The sequence below is a fragment of the Dama dama genome, chromosome 2 (assembly GCF_033118175.1).
Source record: "Dama dama isolate Ldn47 chromosome 2, ASM3311817v1, whole genome shotgun sequence".
In the NCBI taxonomy this organism is placed as follows: domain Eukaryota; kingdom Metazoa; phylum Chordata; class Mammalia; order Artiodactyla; family Cervidae; genus Dama; species Dama dama.
In genome coordinates this window covers 10,369,629-10,388,857 of record NC_083682.1, presented here as the reverse complement: position 1 = coordinate 10,388,857, position 19,229 = coordinate 10,369,629, and the positions used below count along the sequence as shown (strand labels likewise).

Here is a 19,229-nt window from a genome sequence, read left to right as displayed (position 1 = left end):
CCTAGGGATCAGAACTGGGTCTCCTGCATTGCAGGCAAATTCTATCATCTAAGCCTTCAGGGAAGCCCTAAAGGAGGTATACATATTATTAAATGTTTCTTTTTCTCCTGATAATATCTTATATCGTTTTAGTTATTAGACTAGGCAAAAACCTGGGTGGGTAGAGGAATTCAGCTTTCTAAGCCAGGCAATCCTTTCACTAGGGCACTAATCCCAAGCAGCTCGGTCCATTAGCGCTGGGGGCCTGTACAGGTCTATTCTTTTGATATCCCCATCTTTATCTCCCGGAGTCTGTATAACAGCACTGAACAGTTCATCGTAGGAGGTCCTGTATCGTTTCCATAGTATTTCTTCCCAATTGCGAGATTCCTGAGTTCAGGGCCAGAACCAAGTCCTCGCGTCCCCACCACGGCGTCCCCCTCCGTCCTCTCCCCACCATGGCGCCGAACACAAGGAAGCACATAAGAGGTTCCACAATTCTTTTCTAAGATCCACTGATTACAGGCTTTGGAACCCTGGGCCAGCCGCAGGCTGGCGTTCCCCCAGGGAGGCTGCAGGAGGGCGCCAGTGTGGACAGCGAGCACAATGTGGAGATACTGGAGTACCGATTCCAGCGGGTTAGGGGAGGGCGTCATCTAACCAGGCCGGTCCCAGTGGAAATAGCCCGCCCGGTGGCTTGGCCGCGCCTGCGCGCCCGCCAGCCCGGCCTTGGGCCGGTCCCCACCGCAAAGCGCGCGGAGCCGCGCGGCCCTCTTTGTGCGGGCATCAGGTGCACACCCGGGAGCGCGGGTCGCCGGCATGCGCGTTAGAGCCGGGAACCCCAACCGCCTCCCCCTCTTGCCCGCCAGGCTCCCCTGGGATCTCCTCGGGCGCCCCGGGCTGGAGTGGGGGGAGGGAGGAGTTCGAACACGTAACCGGCCTCCCGGCCCCTCTGGACTCCGCGTGGCCCGGCAGGCGGGGGAGCCGGGAACCGCTGCCCCAGCCCGCTGGCCTTCGAAAGATCCTCCTGGGCCAATGGCAGGAGGGGCGACGTGCCCGGATTGGTGCAGGCGCTCTGCTGATCACTGTGGAAACCCAGGCGGAGGGGAACGCGGGAGGATGCGGAGCCCCGGGCGGGGGGAGCCGGAGGGGCGGGCAAAGAAGGCTTCGAGGCCCTGAGCTACCCAGGAGTTTTCTCTGAAGGCAAAAGTCCACTGCGAGCTGGGGGGTAGGGGGGAGGGGAGGGGGGCGGAGGGAGGGCCGGAGGGAGGGGACCGCTTCGGGGCACTTGGAAGCGGTGAGGAAAGGCAGGGATACTCCGGAGCCGAGGCGAGGAGGCTGGGGGAGGGGACGTCGTGGGAGGAGGAGGAGAAGAAGACAAAAGCCGAAAGCGAGAAGGGCCCGGACCGCACTCACCTCAGTGCACTGGGCCACCCGGTCAGCAGGCAGCATGGGGAAGGGGGGGAACCAGGGCGAGGGGGCCGCCGAGCTTGAGGCGCCGATGCCTACCTTCCGCTGGGAGGAGATTCAGAAGCACAACCTGCGCACCGACAAGTGGCTGGTCATCGATCGCAAGGTCTACAACATCACCAAATGGTCCAGCCGTCACCCCGGGGGCCAGCGGGTTATCGGGCACTACGCCGGGGAAGATGCTACGGTAAGGGCCTGGGGCCTCTCCCTCCACCCTTCTCCGCTGAAGGAGGGAGGCAGGAGCCGTGGGTCTCAGGACGTCAGACAACACCTCCAGCGCCGAGTGGAGCTTGGTGGGGGGGGCCGTCCCAGTGGGAAGGAAAAGTGTCTGCGGCGCTCACATCCCCCTCCGAATCCTCGTCCCGTGGCACAGCTGGGTCAGCGTGCCGTGGGGTTCGGATTTTGGAGCCCCGGAGGCAGATCCAAGCGGTGGAGATCCGTGCAGGATCTACCGCGCGCGCTCGGACCCTTGCATCCGTTCCTTCCTCCGAGTTCAGCCGGAGCCTGGAAACTCCCCCAAACCGGGGCGCCGGGACCCTGAGACTTTGGCGCCCCCAGCGTGGAAGATGGCCGCCCCTGGGTCCCGCGGAGAGGAGCGGGAGAGGAGCCAGGTGCAGGACTCCGCGCGCGTCCCCCACTCTCCGGCCAGACAAGGGGGCGGGGAAGGAAAGCTCGTCCCCGGCCGGGGCTCGCTCCTGCTGGAATTGCAGTCTCAGAAGGTCCGCAATGGCTGCCTCGGAGACCCCGCCTGGTAGCTCCTGTTCCCACGCATTCTGCGACTACCGAGACCCCCCCTCCTCGCCCCCACCCCCCGCAGAGGTCGGCGATCTTAAAGGGGAGGGAGGAGACGGTGCTTCAGCACCGTCTGGTGGAAACTGGTGGAAAGAAAAAGGGCTGGAGTTTGCAAAACCCAGATGGAGAGGGGCCTTGGGACGGGACTTTATAGCAGCACCAGGCTGGCAACAGATCCGGCTGCACCCGAGGTTACTCTGGGATTTCAGCTCAATGGTCCTCTGTTCTCAAATCCTGCCAAGAATGCCCTTCCTTCATCCTTCCCTGGGAGAGGTAGGGGCGCCCTAGGATCTTCCCCGAGCCAGGGCTGCCCATCTCAGCCTCAACTTTACTCACCAAACCGGCAGCTCTGTGACTGCACAGCACCCCTATCGCGCTCCCTCCTCCCCCACCTGCCCCTGAACTCGGAGAGGCAGGGAGGAAAGAAAGGGACCACTCTTGGTGGCAGTGAGCCGGAAGCCGAGAAGTCTGACAGCGCGGAGAACTTGGGAGAGTGATTAGGGAGGGATCAACTTGACATAGCTCATCCCACCTGGAGGTCTGGCATGCTGAGCTGTTTGGGCTTTTGCTGTTCAAGCTCTATGGGCCTGTCAGTGGGTGGAGTTCTACATCTCCCTACCTCTTCTATCTCTTTGGGACAGGCAGAGTCAAAGGATGGGGGCAGGTCAGACAGCTATAATCTAAGCTGTTACTTGGCTCCTTGCTTTGACCAGCAGAGGGTAAGTGATAGCTTTTGGCCCCATCCCATTTTACCTGCTTGTGAACTTGGCTTAAGCCCTTGGGGCTGTGAAAGTGATCGTGACTTAAGTGGGTATAAGATTTTTAAGCACCATCAGTTTATTATTTCATTGGGACCTTTATACAACCCTGTGAGGAGGTGGCGTAGGATGAGTTCCTAAGTAAAGACTTGACTCTTGGTTGGAGTCCTGCCATGACTTCATTAATATGTTCTGAAGGTTAATGCCCATGGTTGAGTCTTCATTGAAAAGTTTCCTAGAAGGAAAAGTCAAAAGCCTGTGGATTGGTCTGGTGGATTGGTCTGTTTATTCCGTTGTTTTCTTTAGTTGCTCAGTTGTGTCCGACTCTTCTGCAACCCCATGCACTGTAGCCCGCCAGGCTCTTCTGTCCATGGAATTCTCCAGGCAAGAATACTGGAGTGGGTTGCCATTTGCTTCTCCAGGGGATATTCCCCACCCAGGGATCAAACCCGGGTCTCCCACATCACAGGCAGATTCTTTACTGTTTGAGCCACCAGGGAAAGGGAAGCCCATTTATTCCGTAGTGTTAAATAAATATATTTTCTTAGGTGGCAAGGCATTTCATAAACTGCAAGCATTAGATAAATGCAGTGGAGTGTTATTTACTGCAACATTACTAAGTCTACTCACTGTATGACTATATGTATGTACTGCTCACTGTATGACAAGCTAATAGTCAAGAGACAGTTGTTGCAGCAAGGAATAAGGACCTTTTACCTAAGGCCAGCAGACTGGGAAGACAGTGGGCTCCTGCCCCAAAGAGCCATCTTGCCTGAGTTAGAATTCAGGATCCTTTTATACTGAAGGGGCAGGAGTAAAGTCGAACACTTCTGGTTTCCATCAGCCTCGCAAGGGGATGTGTTAGTGTCTTGTTCCCTGAAGTCATTCACAGGTTTGGTCAGGAGGTTTTCTGGGAGCTAAACAAAGGTATTAATACTTTAGCTCAGTGTTCATTACCTGGGAAGCAGGGCTCCCAGAGATGAGCCGTTATGTATAATTTAAGTTTATAGGCAAACATCCCTTCAGTGATTAACTTGCAATAGACTACAGACAAGATTCTTCCATATTACGTTATCAGAGAAGTGAGTGTAAGAGTGAGGATTATGTAACAGCTGGAATGTAAAGTAAACAAGGAGGAATTTGGAGGAAACTTTTTTAAATCTGCGCCAGGTTCATTTGGTGTAGCAAGACACAGAAAGAATCTCTATGCCCAGAGCTTACTGCCTTGTGAGATAAAACTTTTGGGGCATGAAATGCATTAATCTTATTGAATAATGGTGGAGTGAGCAACTGGATTTCCTTTCTCCCTCTCTCTCCCCCCATCTCTCTCTCTCCCTCCCCATCTCTTTCTCTCTCTCTTTCTTGCTTGGGACCACAGTTGAATAAGACCACACAGGAAGTCTGGTGTCTCTGGAAAGGGGACTCCAGGGACACCAGAACAGGCTGGGAATGGAGAGACTACTTTTTGGCTGTTGAACAAGTGGCTTTGCCCTTGGGCGTGGACTTCCTCAGAGTGGGAGCAGTGAGACTATTTACAGTCCTGTAAAGTTTGGGAAGAGTTGATGGGTATATAGAGGTCGGCTTCCTGGGAGCACTTGAATGCACCGTTCTGAGCCAATCTAGATGCAGTAGAATCCTCACCTCAGGCTGGCAGTCAAGGAAGCCAGATACTCTGGGGCCTCAACAGGGGATTTTCCTGTTACAGAAGAGCAAGAGCAAACAGTTGTCATTTGGTCCTTCTGCTTTCAAGCAGAAAAAATGAAACTAAATTTTTAAAGCTCACAAGGCACAATTGTACAGATCAGGCCTGTAGTGAGTAGCTCTCATTGATCTTGGGTTTAAAAACCTTGCTCTCTTGGCAGCATGCCTGCTAAGTCACTTCAGTCGTGTCTGACTCTTTGTGACTCTATGGAGCCTGCCAGACTCCTCTGTCCATGGGATTCTCCAGGCAAGGATACTGTAGTGGGTTGCCATGCCCTGCTCTAGGAGATCTTCCCAACTTAGGAATCAAACCCACATCTCTTAACATCTGCACTGGGAGGTGAATTCTTTACCACTAGCGCCATCTGGGAAGCCCCTCTTAGCAAAGTGAAGTCGCTCGGTCGTGTCCGACTCTTTGCGACCCCATGGACTACCTACCAGGCTCCTCCGCCCATGGGATTTTCCAGGCAAGAGTACTGGAGTGGGCTGCCATTTCCTTCTCCAGGGGATCTTCCCAACCCAGGGATCGAACCCAGGTCTCCCCCATTGCAGACAGACGCTTTACCATCTGAGCCACCAGGGAAGCCCCTCTTGGCAACACTCAGACCACAACTCAGGATCTACCATCAGGGAGACCTCCTAGCCCATCTTCCCTTCCCTCCTCCTTGGGTTCCTTCCCCTCTAGTCCTCTGGCTCTTCTCTGGTCTTTGCCTTGCTGTGGGCAAAGGGAGCCCTTGCCTGTGTTCCAGGGCCTCTTTCCTCTTTCAGAGGCAGGGTCCCACCACTGCAGAACTTTTTTTTTTTTTTCTATTTTTCAACTGAAGGATAGTTAATTTACATTGTTGTGTCAGTTTCAAATGTACAGCAAAGTGATTCAGTTACATACATACATACAGATTTCAGATTCTTTTTCAGAGTCTATTACAAGACATCGCATATAGCTCCCTATGCTATACAGTAATGTCCTCGTTTATCTATTTTATATATAGTAGTATGTATGTGTTAATCCCAAACTCTTAATTTATCTCAAACCTCCTTCCCACCCTCCATCCAGAATTTTTCATGCTTAACAAAGACTCATCATACACTTTTGGGCTTCCCTGATGGCTCAGCAGGTAAAGAGTCTGCCTGCAATGCAGGAGGTGTGAGTTCAATCCCCAGATCAGGAAGATCCCCTGGAGGAGGAAATGCAACCCACTCCAGTATTCTTGCCTGGAAAATCCCATGGACAGAGGAACCTGGTGGGCTGCAGTCCATGGGGTAAAGAATCACACACAACTAAGCATGCTTATATTACAGTTACTCATCACACATTTCCCCCAGCATCTCTGTAGCTCCAAGTTGGTCCTGGGCACAAAGATGATTAATTAAAAGGTAGTGAATGCACCTGCTGGATTTGCTTCTCTCCTTTCAAACTGAGACTTGAATCTGGAACTTTTACCTCTAGACCCCAGCTGCCCCACCTTTGTGCGTTGACACAGTGCCTTTTCTTACCCTGTCTGCATCCGTCGCCTCTGGGAACCCAGGGAAGGTGAGAAGAGGTCAAGATTCATTCCTGTTTTCACTTTCTCCTAGGCTGTTCTTCGGAAAAGGCAACAGATTGAAAATGGAATGAATCTCTGGCCTCCTCAAGTCAGGAGGCTGCAGGTTTGAAAGGCAAAGGACCTGGGTTTGAGTTCTAGCTTTAGGAATCCTGGGCAAGGCACTTAACCCTGAACTTCACTTTCCAGGTCTATGAAATGGGAAAGTTATTTATCATCAGGTTCACATTGGCTGTGGGTGAGTCATTCTTTAAATTTCAGAACACTCCACTGGTGTGCAGGGTCATTACTGTGGGGCCCTTAGCCTCCTGCACATGGGTATACAGGCTCCCAGCATGCATAATAGTTCAGTTCAGTCACTCAGTCACGTCCAACTCTTTGCAACCCATGGACTGCAGCACACCAGGCTTCCCTATCCATCACCAACTCCCAGAGCTTGCTCAAACTCATGTCCAGCAAGTTGGTGATACCATCCAACTGAAACCGTTTACCTCAGATTGGGATTCGAACCCCCATGACTGGGACTCAAACCAGCCAAAACCCATTTTGGGACTTGAACCCACGTGGCTGGAACTCAAAACCAGCCAAAACCCTGTTTGGGACTTGAAACAGCCAAAACACACAGTACCTGGTTTCAGGACATAATGAAGCTCAGGTTCTTTATGTCTCATCACAGAAAGAATTCAGTGAGAGACAAAGTGATAGGTTAAGAAGTGGATTTATTCAGATACAGAGAGAAGGGCCATCGCAGAGGGCGAACCAGCCGCAAAATTTGATGTGGTTAGTTTTTATAGGCTGCATAATTTCATATGCTAATGAGAGTGGGAGGATTATTCCAGCTATTTTGGGGAAGGGGTGGAGATTTCCAGGATTTGGGCCACCGCCCACTCCTTGGTCTTTTAACAGTGCTGTGAAACTATCATGGCACCTCTGGTTGTGTCATTTCACTTGAGGATTGAGGATTAAGATCTAGTCTTGCCTGCCACTTTGGTCCCATTGGATTCTAATTGGCTTATGTTGTGTCCTTGGGTTATGACATTCTTTTAAAAGTTGTGCCCTGACACTTTCCCTCCTGTTACACACCCATCTCCTCCTCTGTCGTCCCTGCCTCCTCCTCCCTTTAGTCTTTCTCAGTTCGGGATCTTTTCCAATGAGTCAGCTCTTCCCATGAGGTGGCCAAAGTATTGGAGTTTCAGCTTTAGCATCAGGCCTTCCAATGAATATTCAGAACTGATTTCCTTTAGACTTGACTGGTGTGATCTCCTTGCAGTCCAAGGGACTCTCAAGAGTCTTCTCCAACACCACAGTTCAAAAACATCAATTTTTCGGCACTCACTTTTCTTTGTGGTCCAATTCACATCCATACATGACTACTAGAAAAACCATAGCTTTGACTAGATGGACCTTTGTTGGTAAAGTAATGTATCTGCTTTTAAATTTGCTGTCTAGGTTTGTCATGGGCTTCCCTCATGGCTCAGTTGGTAAAGAGAATCTGCCTGCAATGTGGGAGACCTGGGTTTGATCCCTGGGTTGGGAAGATCCCCCTGAAGAAGGGAAAGGCTACCCAGTCCAGTATTTTCTGCCTGGAGAATCCCATGGACTGTATAGCCCATGGGGTCGCAAAGAGTCAGACACTAATGAGTGACTTTCACTGCACTACTTCTACTACTAGGTTTGCCATAGCTTTTCTTCCAAGGAGCAAGTGTCTTTTCATTTCATGGCTGCAGTCACCAACTACGCTGATTTTGGAACCCCAAGAAAATAAAGTCTGTCACTCTTTCCATTGTTTCCCCATCTATTTGCTCTTTCACTTTCATCAAGAGGCTCTTTAGTTCCTGTTCGCTTTCTGACATAAGAGTGGTGTCATTTGCATATCTGAGGTTATTGATATTTCTCCCAGCAATCTTGAGTCTAGCTTGTGCTTCATCCAGCCCAGCATTTTGCATGATGTACTCTGCATATAAGTTGAATAAGCAAGGTGACAACATACAGCCTTGATGTACTCCTTTCCCAATTTAGAACCAGTCCTCATAGTAGGGAGTTCAGTAAACCAGAAAAGAACAAGCAGGAAGCAGAGGAAACTTGGTGACCTCTTTGCTGCCAAAGGTAAAAGATATTTACGTGAAATCCCTCTGGTGTTTGTGCCTGAAGGGCAGCTCCACCCCCTCAGCTAGATCTTTGTCGGAGCAATCCACTTCCTGCTGGCTGCAGCCTTCGGAAGGCCGTGTACCCAGCCCCAGCATTGCTGGTATGTTCTGCATTTTACTGAGATGTGTTTCCTTGCTGTAATCCCTTCATGCCTGGGTTGCCTGGGCCTGGCATCAGCAGGGACCCTCTCGTCAAGAGCCCTCTGCCCCCTACCCCCACCCCAGCCTCCATTGCTTCTTTCCCTTGGAGGGGACGTGGCACAGGGGCTTCCCACCCTGCCCTCATCCGGCTTAAATCTCCCCACTGTGGAAAGGAAGTCAGCATCCTTGGATCCAGCTGAGAATAAAGGGTCCCTCCTCTGCATCTCGCTCTGTAACCCCTTGTTCTGCAGAGTCCCTGTGCCTGGGGCCACCCTGAGTTTGCTTCTCCTGAGCTTCCCCAGTCCCTGGCCATGTGCCCAGATATGGGAAGCTGGATTAGAGATTCATCTTGCTCTGCAGAGCTGGGAGGCTTCCCAGAATCCGCCTGCCAGTGCAAGAGACATAAGAGACTCAGGTTCGAGATCTGAGTCTGGAAGATCCCCTGGAGTAGGAAATGGCAACCCACTCCAGTACTCTTGCCTGGAAAAAAATCCCATGGACAGAAGAAGAGCCTGGCGGGCTATAATCTGTAGTCTTGCAAAGAGTCAGACACCACTGAGCACATACACACACAGCACGCCGCAGAGGTGGACACAGTCAGAAATAAGCCATGACACCTGATGATCAGTGCAGGAGATGCTGTGAGTTCTCCTTAGCGCGTGAGGGCTGGGCAGGGAGGATCTCTTCATGCAGAAAGGGCTGGCATGGGAACTGGGAGATGATGGAAGTAGGAACTGGTGAAGATCTTGCCTTGGGAAATCTGGGTGTTTTGGTCCTTTATCTACAGCCTAACCTCCCTAGAATCTAATACACACATCTACCCTCCTGGGGGTGGGTCTGCCTTCCCTGCTCCCCAACCGCTGGCCACTCCCTCCCCTTCACCTGCATCCCTGGCCTTCCTGTAAAGTCTTTGGTTGCAATCTCCCTGCCAGAGAAGGATAAAGCCTGCTTCCAGTTCTTGTTCCAAAGTCAACATTTGGATTGGTCTGTACTATCTTGCCCCTTGGCCTACCTTGTGTCAGCCAGATGCTATAACCAAGCAGATGCTGGGAGCCCCCTGCAACCTTGTGAGGCGCACCTGTGACACTTGTAAGGGGGATACACGAAAAGTGGTCCACTTTCAGGAGGAGGAAGTTCATTTTGATCGAGGCCTTTGTATGAACAGGGCTTCCCTGGGGGCTCAGATGGTTAAGAATCTGCCTGCAATGCAGGAGATCCAGGTTCAATCCTTGGGTCAGGAAGATTGCCTGGAGGAGGAAATGGCAACCCGCTCCAGTATTCTTGCCCATGGAAAAAGGAGCCTGGCAGGCTACAGTCCATGGGGTCACAAATAGTTGGACACCACTGAGCAGCTATCACTTTCACTTTTGTGTGAAAAGCAGAAAAGTCTAGAGTTAGGTGCACCTGGAGCGTGACCCATTGGCTTCACCTCCATCAGTCTCTTTTCTCATCTCTAAACTAGGAACTGCCTCACAAGTAAAGATTCATGTACAAGTACACAAAATCCATAGTTCAGTGGCTGACCTGCATAATCTCAGCCACCAAGAAGGCAATGATTTTCTGGAAGTACAAGAGGTGCAAAATGGCTGAAGAGTGGAAAAGTCTGCTGAGCTGAGAGGGTACACAGCTGTGGGATCCTGTAAACCCCACATCGTTGGAACATCGCCGTTGGTACTGAGGTTATTGCATTGAACGAGACAGGCTTGGCCCTTCGGTGGAGCTTATGTTCTAGTTGGGGAAACAGGCAATAAAGAAGTGAGCATGTAATATAACTTGTGGTTTTTGATAACAGTTATGAAGAAGGTAAAGCAGGGTGATGTCCTAGAAAGCATGGGACTAGGGCGTGGTTCTTTCAGATGGGGTGGTAAGTTGGGACAAGCCAGCCCTGAGATGCTGAGGAAGCAGGTCGCCAGGCAGAAGAGCGTGGTAACCAGCTTGGCAGGTTCCCAGGTAGTTTCCACCAGGCCTGCTCGGAAAGCTGATGCATCTGCCGTAGACAGTGAGACAATTAACAGAGCTTGGCTTTCTCAACCTATGTGAGGCTTGTGGGGACGTGGTCCCTGGGTCGGGTGAACCTGGATTTGACCCTGAGGGTTTCCCTGGTGGCTCAGTGGCTAAGAATCCACCTGCCAATGCAGAAGATCTGGGTTCGATCCCTGGGTCAGGAAGATCCCCTGGAGAAAGAAATGGCACCCCCCTCCAGTATTCTTGCCTGGGGAATCCCATGGACAGAGGAGCCTGTCAGGCTGCAGTCCACGGGGTCCCAAAAGGGTCAGACATGACTGAGCGACTAAACAACAATGCCACTTGAATGAATGTCACCTTCCCGGGCTCCAGTGCCTTGATCTGTAAAGTGGGGCTTGAGGCTTCAGGGAGGTAATGGAGACCACTTTCCTTTCTCCCCACCTGGCACGCTGTGGCCATTCTCTCCCTTGGCCTCTGGAGATGGCCCAGGGGTGGCCTCGGTCAGGACAGGAGTCTTATCTGCTCCACCAGATTCCTCAATCCAGGCAGAGGCTGGGAGATGTGACCTGGACCTGGTTGGGGGAGGCCATGGGCGCTGGATGAGAGGCGATGGCCTGGCATAGTAGAGATTGTTTCATTATTATCAGCCGTTGTTCGTCAGGAAACTGCCATACCGAGAACTTCCCGTTTTTTCAAAAGCTGTGGTGTCATTCGAGGTGAAGCAGTGACAGGGCCTGAGGGTCAGCTCTGACTTTGGAAGGCTGTGCTCACTGCAGTCCAGCTCACCAGTGGCTCAGTGGTAAAGCGTCTGCCTGCAATGCAGGAGCCGCCTGGGATGCAGGTTCGATCCCTGGGGTGGGAAGATCCCTGGAGGAGGGCATGGCAACCCACTCCAGTATTCTTGCTTGGGAAATCCCATGACAGAGGAGCCTGGGGGCTACAGTCCATGGGGTCACAAAGAGTCGGACCCGACTGAAGCGACTTAGCATGCCCGCATGCTCACTGCCTTACCACCAAGGCCACATGCAGAGGAGATGGAGGCAGGGATGGGGCGGAGGTACCTGCTGGCCCAGAGCAGACCCCAGGCTCCTCACTGCCTGATCTGGGCCCCTGCAATAGCAGCCCATCTCTTCTCTGAAGGGGTACTTGCTCAGATCCTCTGCTACCATCCCTTTTGGTTCAGCAAGGTAGGGGTGCAGACATTTTTAAAAGACTCCGGGCCCAGTTTTCCTCTGTACAAAGTGTTGCTTTGTCAGTCTGTTCTAGACACAAATAGAATAAAGACCAGGCAGAAGGGCCTGATGCCAGGAAACGGAAGAAGACTGGCAATTACCCTTGTGAGATACTTGGGCACGGGGGCGCTGAACACACTTTTATGAGTTGTCAGCATCTTCCTCATTTCTTCCTTGTTTTTTCTTAAGTTATGAAAATTTCCAAATATACAAAAAAGTTGAAAGAATTGAACACTTGTGTATCCTTAACCAAGACTCACTAATCTCAACATTTTGCCACATTTCATATTCCTCTTTATGCATATATGCATTGTTTTTTGCTGAATCGTATGAAAATAATATGAAAATAAACTGCATCATTATTATGCCATTTCAGCATCCTCTAAGAACAGGGACATTCTCTAACAGGATCTCAATACTTTGGTTACATTTAATAAAATTAATACTGACTCTTTATTAATTTTTAATATTACTTATTTATGACTGTGCTGGGTCTTTGTTGCTGCTTGCCAGCTTTCCCCTAGTTTCGAGGTGTAGGCTTCTCATTGCAGTGGTTTCTTTTGTTGTAGAGCAAGCTCTAGGGCCTGTGGGCTTAGTTGCCCAGCAACATATGGAATCTTCCCAGGCCAGGGATCAAACCCTTGTCCCCTGCACTGGCAGGCATATTCTTAACCTCTGGACCATCAGGGAAGTTCAATAGTGATTCTTTTAATATGACCAGCTATCTTGTCCATATTCCAAATTTCTCATTCAACCCCAGAATGTCTTGGAGAACTGCTGGGTTCCCCCCACCCCAAACAGGAGCCTTTCAAATCAAATATTGCAGTTTTTATAGTCTTTTGTTATACCTTTTTCTGTCTCTTTTAATCTATGGCCCCTCGTCCCCCACACCTCCTACACACACACAGACATCCTCACTTTTCTATAACTGCATTGATTTTTCCAATTGTTTCTCATGGTGTCATTTGATTTGTTCTTCTCTCCAAGCAAAGTCTCAAAACTTGATTTTTTAAAATTTTAAGTTGAAATACAGTTGATGTCCAGTATTATGTTGGCTTCCCAGGTGGCTCAATGGTAAATAATCTGCTTGCCACTGCAGGAGATGCATGAGATGAAGGAGACCTGGATTTGATCCCTGGGTCAGGAAGATCCCCTGGAGGAGGGCATGGCAACTCACTCCAGTATTCTTGCCTGGAGAATCCCATGGACAGAGGAGCCTGGTGGGCTACAGTCCATGGGGTCGCAAAGAGTTGGACATGACTTACTGACTATGCAGGCACACACAGTATTATGTTAGTTTCAGGTGCACCTTGAAGCTTAGTTTGATGCAAGGTGAACACTGTTTATCACTGTGACCTCACACTACATACTATGGGGGTAGGGGACTCTATTGTCAGCTCATCTCTAAGAGAAATGCTATGTTTGTTTTATGTAACATACATGTATAGGAAAAAACTGGGGAAAAAAATCCTGATATATTAGCAGTGGTAGTCATTCTCTGAGTGGTATTAATTTTCCTCTTTATTCTTCTGTACATTTTGTGAATTTGCCAAAATTATCCCCATTGCTTAATAATTGGGAAAAAAGATGAAAAGGCACAGCATTCATTCTTTTCATTTTAAAAGCAATGCAGCAGTATTAGAGAGTTTGGAAAGTAACGCAGATAAAGCAAGGCCTGATGCCACAGGCTTAACACATAACAGTTTAGAGATCTACATAAAAAAGCTTTCATAATCTTCATAATTGTTTTCATACCTTTTCAAAATATGAAAGAGCTCCTCCCACCAATGCGTTTATGTAATCGTGTATCTGTTTTGGGTATAGCATCATCTAAGCATATTTTTCATACCTGTGGTAAGCTCCAGGCTTGTTCTTTGTTGACAGCCATATGTACTTCATGGTGGGTGGCAGTGTAGCCCTCGGAGAATTTGGTTCCCAGCCCTGCCCAGCCCGCATCCCTGGAGGGGGGCACATTTTTTGGTAAACATCCTTGGTGAGCTCAGCGGCCCCTCATCACGGTGCAGCTGCAAGTGGCATCTCCATGCGAATCCGGCGCCGAGGGACCTGCCAGGAGGAGGCTCAGAGAACACTTGGGGTCGGACCATGGATGCCCCGTTTGGTGTCCTGCTGTCCTAGTGGCACAGAGCTTCTGCTGGCAAGCCCTGCCCTCCCTGGGGTGGAGGCGCTGGCCGGAGCTGGGGTAGAGGTACTCACCACCTGCCCCCTGCTCTCCAGGACGCCTTCCTGGCCTTCCACCGCAACCTTGATTTTGTGCGCAAGTTCATGAAGCCCCTGTTGATTGGCGAGCTGGCCCCTGAGGAGCCCAGCCAGGACCGCGGCAAGAATGTGAGTCTGACCAGATGAGGAAGGAGGGGAGGGCTGGGGTGGCGGGGAGGGGATCACCCCAAAATGGTGAGTGTAGGGTACGGGGTAGGAGCCTTTGTGCCTGTCCAGGGAGAACCACTGCTCGTCACCTGGGGTCAGGGAGGACTCCCCTGGCCCTGGTGAGCCCGCCTCCTCCTGTCCCAGCTTAGGCTTGCCCCCCACCCCTGCCCTTGGAGTAATTCATTCCTAGCCTCTCTGCCTCTGGGGCCTCAGTGGTGCCAGGCTGGGCACAGAGGGTTTCTCTCTTCCCCAGTCACTTGCCCTTATATCTGGGCTTTCTTCCCCCTCATGCCCTGCCCCTGCCTCCTAGCTTCCCTCTTTCTCCCAGTGATACCCTCTTTCCCACACCCACCCTTGACTCTGCTTCCCATGTGCCCAGCGCACTGAGCCCTCTCCTGTCTGATAGAGTGTTCAGAACAAGGGGTGCATGTCAGGTAGTGGAAAACATAAGCTTCTTTATCATTTAATTTAGTTCATGTATTTGGCCACACCACATGTGGGATCTTAAGTCCTCTGACCAGGGATCGAACCAACATCCCCAGCAGTGGAAGCATGGTCTTAATAAGTGGACCTCCAGGGAAGTCCCTAAACTTTTAAAAAAAGAAAAAAATGGTGTAAAAAATAGACATAATAAAATTTACCATTTTAACCTTTCTTAAATAAAATATTTATTTTAAATATTTATTTTATTTTGGCTGTGCTGGGCAGCTTGCAAGGATCTCACTTCCTTTACCAGAGATTGAATCAGGGCCCTTAGCAGTGAAAGGGTGGAATCCCAACCACTAGGCAACCAGGGAATTCCCCATTTTAACTCTCTGGAAATACACAGTTCAGTGGCTTTGAGTACATTCACACTGTTGTGCAACCATCGCCACCATCTGTCTCTAGAACTTTGTCATCACCCCACACTGAGATTCTGTTTCCAGTAAACATTAACTACCCATCTGTCCCTCCCAACAGCTCCTGGTAAACACTATTCTTTCCATTAAAGAATCTCTTCTAGATACCTCATAGAAGGGGACTCATAAGTATTTGTCTCTTCATGTCTGGCTTAATCTCACTTGGCTTAATGTCTTCAGGGTTTGCTCATTAGCAGCATGTGTCATCATTTCCCTCCCTTTTGAAGGCTGTGTAATATTCCATTGTATGTATGCACCACATTTTATTCAGCCCTTCCTCCATTAATAGAATTTGGGTTGTTTCTGTCTTTGGCCTATCTTGAATAATGCTGCTACACAAAATGGACAGCATTTTGAGTGAAATCCTTTCTCTGCCACTAAACTGGCTGTGGACAAACACATAATTCCAAGGCTGTGCCAGGTCCAGGCAGGTACAGAGCAACAGCAGCCGTTATAGTGCTTAGCAACTGGGCTCCTCTGGGGCTTGGGTGTGTGGATTGGTCCCCCCTGGAGCGGCTGGGCAGTTGACTCCTTCCTGTGCTCTGGCTCAACAGTCCCAGATCACCGAGGACTTCCGGGCCCTGAGGAAGACTGCTGAGGACATGAACCTGTTCAAGAGCAACCAGCTCTTCTTCCTTCTCCACCTGGCCCACATCATCGCCATGGAGAGCATCGCCTGGTTCACTATCTTCTACTTTGGCAACGGCTGGATTCCAACCATCATTACGGCCTTCGTCCTTGCTACCTCTCAGGTGAGGCGTGACATCCTCACCTGTCACTTGAAGCCCCCGCCCCCTGCCTCCCCCAGCTGGCAGAGGCCTGGTGCCTAGGTGCCAATGCTCTGAAAGCCACCGTGGCCCTCTCTCCCCAGGCCCAGGCTGGATGGCTGCAACATGATTACGGCCACCTCTCTGTTTACAAGAAGTCCATGTGGAACCACATCATTCACAAGTTCATCATCGGTCACTTAAAGGTAAATGTTGGCCACCCTGGGCATCCATTCCATCAGTTAGTGGTGGGCACACTGCCATCTCGCTTCCCTTGGACCAGGTCACCACTCTGGTCAGTGTCCTGGGTGAGCTGCAGGACCTGCCAACCCTCTGCTTCTCTGAGCTTCCAAGGCCTGTCTCCTAACCACACTAGACACACAAAACTAGGGTAGTGGTTGTGCAAACAGGCACATGCTTTAGTTGATTACATTTGTTCCTTACCTAAGGACTTACTGATAAATCCCTTTCAGTTTGGAGCCGGTAAAGAAGCAGTCTCTCGCTCTTTTTTTTTTTTTTTTTTTTTAATTAAAGCAGAATTGGTTTATGATGTTCTGTTAATTTCTTCTGTACAGCAAAGTGATTTAGTTATATGTGGGCTTCCTTGGTGGGCTTTCCTGGTGGCACTAGCTGTAAAGAATCCGCCTGCCGATGCAGGAGATGTAAGAGACGAGGGTTCAATCCCTGGTTCAGGAAGATCCCCTGAAGAAGGAAAAGGGAACCCACTCCAGCATTCTTGCTTGGAGAATGTCCTGGACAGAAGGAGGAGCCTGGCGGGCTACAGTCCATAGGGTCACAAAGAGTCGGGCATGACTGAGCAACTTAGCACGCAAGCATATATACATTCCTGCATCCCTTTTTCATATTCTTTTCCATTATGCATAATGAATACAGTTCCCTGTGCTACACAGTAGGTCCTTGCTGTTTATTCATTCCATATATAATAGCTTGCATCTGAAGAAACAATCTCTCTTGATACATCGGTATGCTCCCTCCATCAGGTGATGTTTTATATCTGAGACCTCATGTTTCTCTTAAGTCTTTAGATAAGGGACTTCAAACAGTGTACTGAGCCAAAGGGCAAGAGTTGTGTAAAACCCAGAAGGGCAGGTAGCTGTCTCATCACCCTACAGATCAGGAGGCAGACCTGCAACAGCCTTGTAGCTTGGCAAGTTTGTACAAAGACGAACTGGACTTGCCAGCAACCTTGTGTTCATGTGATAGGCATTATCTCTTTGGTTTTGGAAATAAGTCCTTGCCAAGTCTCCCTTTGAAACCGATTCTCATGCTCCTGCCCAGCACTACCCCAGCAGCATCTAGCTGCAAAGACTCCTGTCCTTCCCTACCTTGGCTTGGGAAAAGCTACGTGTCTGGGTTAAATGTCAACCCCTGCGACCCAACAACATCCAGTCTTTCACTTGTCCGCTCAGGGTCTGGTTGGGAGTGAATTACCACTGAACTGGTAACCAGTTTCTTAGTAAGCAGTTTGCCTGGCCCTGAGCCTGGAGCTGTCTGAGAATCTGGTTTCTTTCCAGAACTTCAGGGGTGAAGGATGCACATAGTAGAGTGCTTTGTTTCATTTTATTCCCTTTTCTGTTGGAGAAAACCCTCCTCGGTGTTGAGAGTAACATTTCACTCCAGACCCAGGCTATCCCTACACACTTAACAAAGATGAACTTTGTCCTGTTTCCAGATTCTGGGTGGGAGCCGGGAGGGCCTGTCCCTCCTGATGTCTGTGTAACCTTGAAGGGCTCTGGGACACAGCTCTTCTGTCAGAAGATGAGGTCGGGACAGGGGACTGGCCTTCTTGTAGAACGTTGATTTGTGAAATCTGGAGTGACGGGGTACTCAGGCTGGGAGGTTCTAGGAGGTCAGGGCCCTGGGTTCTGCTGATGGCTTGCCAGCTCCCTGCTAGCTGTGCCCTGCATGCTGTGTCTAAGCCAGTAGCGTAACCGGGCAGCTCAGTCAGGGGTGCCCCAGAGAGAGGAGCATCCTGGCTTTCATGGCATTGCTCTGGCACGTGGTGGGCACATGCTCCTATTATAGTCTTCAAGGACCCCACCAACTTGGACGTCTTAGCTCAGCCCACTGAGGGCCCTGAACGGGGTGCCGGGAGCTTCAGGATGCTGGGACCCGCTTCTTAATGCCAGCCCACGCTGCCGTGGGATTCCGGCGGGGGTAGGGGGGTGGGCTCCACCTCCCGACTACGCCTTTTCCTTTGGTCCCCATCACTTCCGGTGGCCATTTCTCCCCATGTCACTTCCGGTGGCCATTTTTTCCTGGGGTTAACCTTGTACAGACACGGTTCTGTGAGGGTGAGCGTCTATTTGGCATTGCACTCAGGATAAAATGCAAACCGCCAGGCCTGGCACCATCTAGACTGCATCTAGAAATGGAAATGTTTGGAACCCACAAGTCTTTCCTCAGCCTTATCTGGGGTCACCAGGGCTGGGACTAGGGTGAGGCAAGTGAGCACACAAGTGTGTCCCAGGAATGCAAAATTCAAGCGATGACAAAAAGAATCAGGAGTGAAATAAGTAGCATTTTAATGCAATATTTTAAAAGCTTTTAATTGGGTATAATCTGATTAACAATGTTGTGATAGTTTCAGGTGGACAGCAAAGGGACTCAGCCATACATATACATGTATCCATTCTTCCCCAAAGTTCCCCTCCTATCCAGGCTGCCATGCAATTTTTTTTTTGTTTGTTTAAGTTAAATTAATGCAAAAAAAAAAAATCCACAATGAACAAAATACCAATATTTTAAATAAATATTAGGACTTTGAGACTTATTGGAATATGAAACCGAAGGACAACTTGTATCTTACATACATGTTTTTATGTGTTCTCTCTCTCTTTTTTTTTTTTTTTAAACTGGTTGAATTTTGTTCACCAGAGAATTAAAGTAGTTGAAAGCTACTTAAAATTTGGAAAGGTGGTATATAAAAAGCCCCAAGACGAAGTTTAAGTTTATTATTTATACTGAAACCAAATTTATTATTATTTTACTTCAACTTAATTTAATTAAAAATTACTTGACTGTCGCTTGGTTGAGAGAGATCGTCAAACTCGGCAGTTCTCTCGTTTCAAAACAAGATGAGCAAAAGGGTGATAGATTTTTGAAAATATTGTTAATGAGGCTCTACTACGGCTCTGCCCACCCCTGCTGGCACCAACCAAGGAGGCTTTCTCTCCGCTTCTGTGACAGCTCACGCTCCCCTTCCCCCAAGGCCGTCACTCGGCCTCTGTCAGAAAAGGGACCCTCACTCTGTCTGCCCCCTCCTACCCAGTATGCTGCCCAAGGACAGACCTTCTGAGTGCCCTCCCAAAACTTTTACAGCTCTGTCAGCACATTCCAGTGTGGAGTGAGACCCACCCAACCCCAGTGTGGGTGAAGCACCCCAGTGTGCAGTGAGGCCCCCTACCCCAGTGTGGAGGGAGGCCCTACTC

The 19,229-nt window shown here is 50.0% G+C and overlaps 1 protein-coding gene across 1 annotated transcript in view; it reads left to right on the top strand.

The window, feature by feature from the left end:
* Positions 1-1,349: 1,349 nt before the first annotated feature.
* Positions 1,350-19,229, top strand: part of FADS2 (fatty acid desaturase 2) — a 37,488-nt gene continuing 19,608 nt past the window's right edge. The window contains exons 1-4 of the mRNA XM_061166070.1: positions 1,350-1,636; positions 13,962-14,072; positions 15,565-15,762; positions 15,882-15,983. Coding sequence (XP_061022053.1) covers positions 1,430-1,636; positions 13,962-14,072; positions 15,565-15,762; positions 15,882-15,983 — 618 coding nt within the window. The 5' untranslated portion in view covers positions 1,350-1,429. The remainder of the gene's footprint in view (positions 1,637-13,961; positions 14,073-15,564; positions 15,763-15,881; positions 15,984-19,229) is intronic.